Here is an 8,943-nt window from a genome sequence, read left to right as displayed (position 1 = left end):
TTTTTCTGCGGTGGGTTTTGATCGTCATATATTCTTCACAAATCCGTAATTTTCATGAAATAATGCAGCTCCCAACGTTAAGGACTTCCCACTTTTGTTCGTGCTCTCACAGTCTGCTAAAGGCGCTTCGCGGCTCCGCCGCTCGCGCTGGTCTTTTTTCGTGCGTGATACTTGCGGTCGTGCTTGACCTTCTGGGGGTACCGCGTGCGCCTTGACTAAAGGCTAGGGAGGGATGTGCTGATAAACAACGCTGATTGGCTCAGGAAATTGGTTTGCATTAGATGTCAAGTGCGAGCGCGCGTAGTCTTATAGATGCTATGTCAGATTTTTGGCCGATTTGACCCAAACAATTTGATTTAAAATTCAATAGGTATTTTGATGGGGGTCGAGATAGTTACAAGCTTTCATTTGAGCCATTGCTCGAAAAAGTCCGCCAATTATTAGTAGCAGTGAAATAAGCGCTAAAAATTAGATAATAGGGTTACGATCGAGCAAGGCATGCTGGGAAAAAATGGCGCGGCGAGATCGGTCACCCTTGGGAACGAGGTTGTACTGCACTTGACAGACTTTGCACAATCTCTATGGGCGCGTTCGTTTAGCTTCCCTGGGTCGACCCCGCAGTGCTCACTCGGGTGAGCCCCTGACAAGAGCTAATCGAACGATCACACTCGCCCTCTCGTGCATGCAGTGGGCATGCACCTCAGGGGTGGATTTCACAAAGGTAGTCCTAACTTAGGACTAGTCCTAGATAGGACTGGTCCTAATTTAGGACCAGTAACTCATCCTAACTTAGGACTGGTCCTATCTCTTAGCATTGCCTAGGACCAGTCCTAATGGTTAGGACTACCTTTGTGAAATCCACCCAGGTCATCCCTAAAGTGACCCACTCCACAAGCAGGGCACTGGCCCGGGGGCTGAACCGGATGAGCCCCTGGAATGACGTCAAAGCTATTCGAACGTACTGGGCCTATGGGGCAGACCGGGGTCGACCCAGGGAAACTAAACGAACGCACCCTATATTACACTGCACAAACCCATGACTGTATACTGTGAGCAAAGAGTCGCTCATACGGCCGGGACGCCGTGCGAGAGCTACCAATCTGCGCCAGAATCTCGAGATTGAGCAAAAAGCCAGAACGCGCGTTAAACACTTCCGTATGTACTGTGTGTGTGCGGTGTGTGCACACATCAACACAGTGCATGCAATGTGTGTCGCGTAGCCTATCTAGTTTTAGTAGTGTATTAGCATAGAGCTAATGTCAGACACTCGTTCACAAAATTGTATTTCGTTTGTGTCTTTTGTTTTGATATTAAGCCCATCGTGTCACCTAGGACAACAAAAACCCGATTCTGGGATCCCGATTTTGCACTAAAACGTCATTATTGTCGTTCACGGGTAAGTTTACCAACAATTGAATTTGTTGCGACAACGTAACCTTCCTACCGACGGCGAAGCCGGAGCCGTCGGGAGGGGGGTTACGTTTTCGCTGCAACTAAACAAAAGTGAAACAATTGAATGGAATTGATGATTATGCAGGTTTCGTCATGTTCGATCTTTTTTTTAGTCTTTCCTCTTGCTCTTGTCTTGTCATCCAGGGCAGAGGTCTAACATTTTATCATTAACAATTTCAACATAGTTTTGAATTCAATCTGATTTTGGTGGGGTTTTTTTGGGGGGGCGGGGCGGGGTGGGGGTACTCCTAGACCTAGAACTATTACGGTTTCGTCCGCTCTCATAGGTTACATCTCTCACGACAATACATATGGACACGCGTCTGGGAACCACTCTTCGTAGTTCCCAGATGCGTGTCCATATGTTTTGTACACAAAGCGCGGATTGGGTATTTTTTCTTTCCAGGATTAACGTGTGCAGATAATTCTCCACGTTTGTCCTGAATATGCTCACGGTCAGGGACAATCGGCATTTTTAGTGCATTGGTAAAACGGAGTGGTTGGGGACTGAATTACGGTAAGAATTTATCATTTTTAACAATTTTTTAGAGTGCGGAGTGGCGAGATTTAAAAAAAAAATTGTTATTGTGGTGTGAGAGATGTAACCCTATGAGGTTACGGGAGACGATAGCGGACGAAACCAAAATAGTTCTAGGAGGGGAGGGGGGGGGGGAGACCTGGAAGTAAAGGCTGTAGCATTTCATGTCTGAACACCCCCCTTCCCGCAGCCCATGTTGGACTTCTCAGTGCAACAGTGCACCAAACACTATGATGATGCCCTCTACTGTGTACCACTACAGTACCAGTAACCAGGGTTACCTCTCCTGCTATTGTCTGCACGTGGAACGATAGTTCTAGGACTAGGAGTACGCTGACCCTTCCCACCTTTGAAAGATGGACAGTTCAGTTTTTGCTCCATATTGATCGTTAGCTCTTGCCAGGGGCTCACCCGACTGAGCACCACGGGGTTGACACAGGGAGTTATTATTATTATTATTATTATTATTATTTATTCAACCTCAACAGTACAAGTACAGAAAGTACAAAACAAGGCAACAAGCTAATCGAAAGCACCCAATAACTCAACAAGGTTGGCGGGGGCTACCACCACCCACCCAAACTTGCTCATAATACATACCTTGACATGGTTGTAGGTGGAACCAGTTACTGTGGCGCTGTACTAATTTCTGAGAAAAAATTGTCATCGGTCATACTACCAATAATGACAAATTTTGAAGAAAAAAAGAGTGAGGCACCCCAGTAACTGGGTCTAAGTAGATGTATTTTGGTTTTTGGGTTGTTTTAAGTGATTTTTAAACAAGTTTTACATTTTCTTTTACAGGTTCTCTTTCCAGTAGAATTTTTAAGATGGAGAAACCCAAACCGCCAAAAGGTATTAAAGTGTGTGCTGTCTGTGGAGCGAAAAACGTTCGAGTAATGCACATAAATGGTGACATAGGCAGGGCCAAGAATCTCGCCGGCCTCGTCCAGAAATATGGTGAAATAACTGTTTTCGGTGTAATGTGTTTGAAGTGTGTACGAAGAGTGCTTATCATACATAAGCATGCAACGAGATTTCACGATTTGTGTCATAAGAAAGGCATTGATAACAATGGGGACGTCTTGTCTCGAGGCTGTCAACTTCCTGTGAATGACGGGACAGACACCTTAGACTTGGCTTATTGTTTACAGTCACTGCAACAAATGCAGTCTCGGTCACCGGTGATACATCTACCCCAAGCAAACATTGGTTTGAAACATTTAACTCTGAAGTCAATTGACATGCCATTGTCTGTGCTGAGACCTATCGCTCCTAAGCCACCCCAGAGTGATATGCGCATACCTGGCAACGATTCTCTTGTTGATGGGACGCCTACTTCTATTTTGGATCTTGGGTCTCGGACTAACTCACAGGAGCTCCAAGTTAACCAAAGTGTTTCCACTCAACTCTACGAGTCTGTTATCACAAGTTTAATTGAGGGTGCTTTAGATCCCGATGCAGGCAGCCCACCTCCTCCCAAAAAGCCGAAGCTACACAAGCATCATGACGATTGGGACTCAAAACCCTTTGGTGATCATACATACGGCAAAGCGTTAACTGCAGAAGAAATTCTGAAAAAGCATGCTGATGAGTGGATAGATTTACTATCGGCTGATCTTCTCCGCCAAAAGTCCCAAGAAATGATAAGTCCAGACAATCAAAATATCCTTTTAATCAAAGCATCTGAAGGTAAATTGAGCAAGATTGCGGAAGCCGTCTTAAAAATGCCAAAACTCAGAGCACAAATCATGGCTTGCTTGATGTCGGACGTAAGTAACGCTCTAACTCGCATCTCAAATCGGAAACGTGGGAACTTAAGTTGCCTGAAACCGAAAGGTTTTGAAGATAATATGAACTTTGACTGGAACAGTGTTATCCGAGAAATGGATGTGGTTTCGCCAGAGTTGCTGAAGCTCTGTATGGCTATGCTCTTCAAGCCGGATAAAACCCAGCTGAACTCGGTCAGAATGGCTAAGGAGACCATACCAAAGATCGGAGTTGTCTTTGCCGTTCTTGTCCAAGGTCGATTCAGAGAGTTGACCAAAGTGCAGCGCATTATTAGTCTGGTGCTTCGTAGAAATGGTTGCAACGGAAAGGTGAATGTTGTCCTTGAATGGTTTAAAAGAAGGGCTCAAAGGTCAATTCTAATTTTGTGATGTTATATTTCATATTCCAATAGATCAAGAAATCGATGGGGAAAAATTTGTAAGTCTCTACTCACTGTGTAAAATACCACTGTTGAATTTGACCTTTTGTCTGGTGGAATTTAAAGACCCATTTGTGTTAGATGTTTGGAAACACCATGTTACAAATTTCGCTCAGAACGAGTATCTCATAAAATGATATTTCACACCAATTCAACTTGAGGTTCGAGTCTAGTATTTTCCCCCTCCACTTTTATGAGTACTCTATCCATTGGAACATAATTGCATCTCAAAATTTCAAACTTGACTTTGGGGCCCCTCTTTAAGTAATTTTCCTTAGTGTATTGTACTTTCGTTTTTTTTTTTTTTTTCGTAATTCTTACTATGATAATATGACAGATGAGTTTTAAGAAGGTTGTTTGCCATAAATTATTATTATTGTAGTATTTCTGGTATGAAACTGAGGATGCCTCATACATGTTGGTGAACTTAATCACGCATAGCTCGCAAGCCTGAGAAAACCTGTTGGCAAGAATCTTGCTGTGTGAGCCAGAAACGCTGGGGTTAACCCCCTACTCGTCTGCGATAAGTGTTCTGCCGTCGATTTCACAAAGAGTTAGGACTCGTCTTATCTCGAGTTAGGACGAGTAACTTTTCCTAACTTAGGATTAATCTTACGGTCTGCATGCTACAGAGTGGGGTTGGGACTCGTCCTAAGTCATAAGATTAATTCTTAGTAGTTAGGAAGAGTTTTGTGAAATCTACGGCTGGGTTCTTTTTCATGTGCTACCAATCTTAGTAAATGGGACCAACGGAAAAGCATCTTGCTCACGGACACAAGTGCCACGACCAGGACGTGAACCCACATTCTGCTGATTAGAAACACCAGGGCCCAATTTCATAAAGCTACTGCTTGAGAAATTTTCTTTGTTGAAAAAAAATTGAGTTTGGTATCAGATCAGCCACAACAATGCAAACTTAATGTCATTTGGGCTGGTAACCTTTTCTGCTGAGCAAGTTTTTGTGCTTACAGGCTTTATGAAATTGGGCCCAGAGCTCACCCCGGTGCGCTTAAAACAACTTAGCCACAACATTTACTTGTAAGATGTTATGGAAAGGAGGAAGGGTTGATGCAGTGAAGTGTGATTTACTATAAAACCTACAATTGTCATAACAAATTCCTTGTTCATTATATTTGAATATTTCCAGGCTGTATGGCAGAAGATGAACCCACTGGGTCTGTGTCTCTCCTACACAAGTATGATCACTTTGGAGCATGGACTATGTGCCAACCAAACTACCTCCCAAAGTTGCAAGATCACTGCTGATGGTACTCAAGAAGATAGCGCAACAGTACTCGCCCAAGAAGCCAAAAAGGGAACCACATTCGAGAGCAAGAAAACACCAGCTAAGAAACCTATCCTTAAAATAATTCGAAAAACTGTCACTTCTGACCAAGGATCAGGTACTACAAACAACATCCCTGACTACTCTAGTGGTGAGTTTTCCAACAGAGGACCTGGCACTGGAACCGATGAAGCTGTCCCTGTGCCTTCTGTAGCCACCACAAATACAAATGCTATTGAGCATGCAGCATCACGAATGAGTATGGGAGCAGTAATTGCCCAAGAAGCCAAAAGGAGAACCACACCCAAGAGCAAGGAAACACCAGCTAAGAAACCTATCCTTAAAATAATTCAAAAAACTGTCACTTTCGACCAAGGATCAGGTACTACAAACAACATCCTGGACTGCTCAAGTGGTGAGTTTTCCAACGAAGGACGTGGCACTGGAACCGATGAAACTGTCCCTGTGCCTGCTGCAGCCACCACAAATACAATGGCTATTGAGAATGCAGCATCAAAAATGAGTACTAATGCCTCGGAGCTGAATACTCAAAACTACTCATCAGAACTCAAACGTCTTGCAACGCAAGTATCTGACACCCAACAGGACGATTTGTCGGATAGTGATTTTGTTTTTCAAGGAATGACTTTTTAAAATCATAATTTGGGCCAAATTTTGTGGAGATGGTTCATGCACAGGGAAATCCTGCTAAGCAAATGCAGGCTCTCAACCAAAATGCAAAGGGGGATTTTGTCGTTCTCCAACTGCTTTCTGCTGAACAAATGAGCTCATTTGTAAGGACCATTGACTTATCTGAGCCCAATTTCATAAAGCTGTTAAGCAGAAAATACTGCCTAGCAGATTATTTTCCTATTAAGCAAAAAAACGTGGGGCACCAGTTTGCAACATTGCCAACTTTATGGAATTTTGGCTGGTAACCAGCTTCTTTTGAACAAAATTTATCTGCTTTGAGCAAGTTTTTATGCCCACATGCTTTATGAAGTTGGGCATCATGGGCCCCATTTCATAGCTCTGCTTGGTGCTTTTGGAAGCAGTGAATTCCGTAGTTTTCTCAAGCGTATTTTTTACAGATTATCAGGGAATGTTTGCTTGTGTGTGTACAATGTCCACCATACTAGGTAGACATTCTTCACGTACACAGCTAGCGCAGAAAATACGCGCTTGCCGTGTAAGCGAAGAATGATGTTCGTAAGCGCAGAATTTTGTGGTAAAGCAGAGCGATGATATTGCTCTTAAAGGAACACGTTGCCTTGGATCGGTCGAGTTGGTCTTTGAAAAGTGTTTGTAACTGTTATAAAATGCATATAATGATTAGAAAGATATTTTAAAAGTAGAATACAAGGATCCACACAAGTATCACTCGAAACTGCATGGTTTTCCTTTTACCGGCCTCGGCCACTAACACGGTCGGCCATTTATGGGAGTCAAATTTTTGACTCCCATAAATGGCCGACCGTGTTAGTTCGCCAAGTAAAAGGAAAACCATGCAATTTCGAGGCAAATTTGTGTGGATCATTGTATTCTACTTTTAAATCATCTTTCTAACCATATGCATTTCAAAGACCAACTCGACCGATCCAAGGCAACATGTTACCTTTAAAGAGGGAGTTGCTAGGTTTTGTTTTACCTGAGGGTGCTAGGTGTGTTTATAAAGAATACATTAATTTTGGTTTTCCCCTAATACCGATGTGTGTTGGCACTGTATAATCTGTACTTTCTTGAGTTCTGTGAAACAATGCACTGGCATATAACTCGGGTGGGATTTGAACCCACGACCCTTGCAATTCTAGAGCAGTGTCTTACCAACTAGACTACCAAGATTGCCCGGTAGCTACACGTAGAGGCAGTTTGAATTCTTTATTTTAGCAGCAGGTACCACAATACATGTATAGGGTAAAAGGGTGTAACGGTAAAACCAACATTAATATTCTTTATCCCTGATGCAAATTTAAAATACTGTTCATACAGAAGTCATGACAATGTCCATAAAGTGGTTTTTGCTTCATGTTTTAAAGGCAGTGGACACTATTGGTAATTACTCAAAATAATTATTAGCATAAAACCTTACTTGGTAACGAGTAATGGGGAGCTGTTGAAAATATAAATCATTGTGAGCAATGGATCCCTCTGAAGTGACATAGTTTTCAAGAAAGAAGTAATTTTCCACAAATTTGATTTCGAGACCTCAGATTTAGAATTTGAGGTCTTGAAATCAACCATCTAAACGCACACAACTTCGTGTGACAAGGGTGTTTTTTCTTTCATTATTATCTTGCAACTTCGACGACCAATTAAGCTCAAATTTTCACAGGTTTGTTATTTTATGCATATGTTGAGATACACCAAGTTAAAAGACTGGTCTTTGACAATTACCAACAGTGTCCAGTGTCTTTAAGACAAAGACTTGGTGTTAAGGTTTTCAGATGAGATTGCTATTCATAAACAGCTATAGATGGTAGCGATTATTCAAATGAAAATAAATTTCAACCTGAATTGATGTAATCTTATATATGATTCGAGGCATTGCATGGTGAGGTATCAATAAATATTTGATTTGTGGTAACGCCATGTGTGTATTACTTGCCATGTAGAGTTTGTACTTGGAGAACTGTCTTTCTTTATTCTACTACCGCGGAGTAGATTATCGGGTGTTCGGGAGACTTCTCAGTTCTTCTCAGTTCTGGAAGGTAGAAAATGTGAAAACAAGCTGATTAAAGGCAGTGGACACTATTGTTAATTACTCAAAATAATTATTAGCATAAAACCTCACTTGGTAACGAGTAATGGGGAGAGGTTGATAGTATAAAACATTGTGTGAGAAACGGCTCCCTCTGAAGTGACGTAGTTTTCGAGAAAAAGTAATTTTCCATGAATTTGATTTCCAGACCTCGAGTTTAGAATTTGAGGTCTCAAAATCAAGCCTCTAAAAGCACACAACTTCGTGTGACAAGGGTGTTTTTTATTTCATTCATATCTCGCAACTTCAACGCCCAATTGAACTCAAATTTTCACAGGTTTGTTATTTTATGCATATGTTTAGATACACCAAGTGAGAAGACTGGTCTTTGACAATTACCAATAGTGTCCACTGTCTTTAATACCTGTTGTATTATTCAATGTTGTATACAGCTTGGGTCCAACTTCATTGTTTGTTGGTGAGGAGGTGTCGAGTAGTCGGGGGTGGGGGTGCTGTACAAGTCCCACTGTTATGTTGAGTTAGCAGTGGAAATATTCCCTGCTAACTTTTGGGGTTAGCAGAGAAGTTAGTAGCAAAGTTAAGTATTTGTTTGCGTTCACACATTCAACAATTTTCACTGTTAGCTAGCAGCAAAGTTAGTTACTTGTGTGAAAATACCCAACTTAGGAACCTAAATCAGAGTTGTATTTTGGATAGGGTGGCTGACAACACCTGGGCCCAACTTCATGGCTCTGCTTACC

The 8,943-nt window shown here is 42.1% G+C and overlaps 1 protein-coding gene across 2 annotated transcripts; it reads left to right on the top strand.

Moving 5' to 3' along the window:
* The first annotated feature begins 833 nt into the window (after positions 1 to 833).
* Positions 834 to 8,108, top strand: LOC139939345 (uncharacterized). 2 transcript variants are annotated; one of them, XM_071935146.1, is made up of 3 exons: positions 834 to 1,396; positions 2,795 to 4,089; positions 5,347 to 8,108. In XM_071935146.1, the coding sequence occupies exons 2-3, from the start codon at positions 2,821 to 2,823 to the stop codon at positions 6,136 to 6,138; spliced, it is 2,061 nt and encodes a 686-aa protein (XP_071791247.1). In that variant the 5' UTR covers positions 834 to 1,396; positions 2,795 to 2,820; the 3' UTR covers positions 6,139 to 8,108. The 2 variants fall into 2 exon arrangements, with proteins under 2 accessions (XP_071791247.1, XP_071791248.1); XM_071935147.1 differs by lacking the exon at positions 834 to 1,396 and adding an exon at positions 1,901 to 1,969.
* Positions 8,109 to 8,943: the final 835 nt, after the last annotated feature.

The sequence above is a fragment of the Asterias amurensis genome, chromosome 7, assembly GCF_032118995.1.
Source record: "Asterias amurensis chromosome 7, ASM3211899v1".
Classification (NCBI taxonomy): Eukaryota; Metazoa; Echinodermata; class Asteroidea; order Forcipulatida; family Asteriidae; genus Asterias; species Asterias amurensis.
The sequence above is the reverse complement of the archived record's forward strand: the minus strand, read 5'-3'. Positions and strand labels throughout refer to the sequence as shown.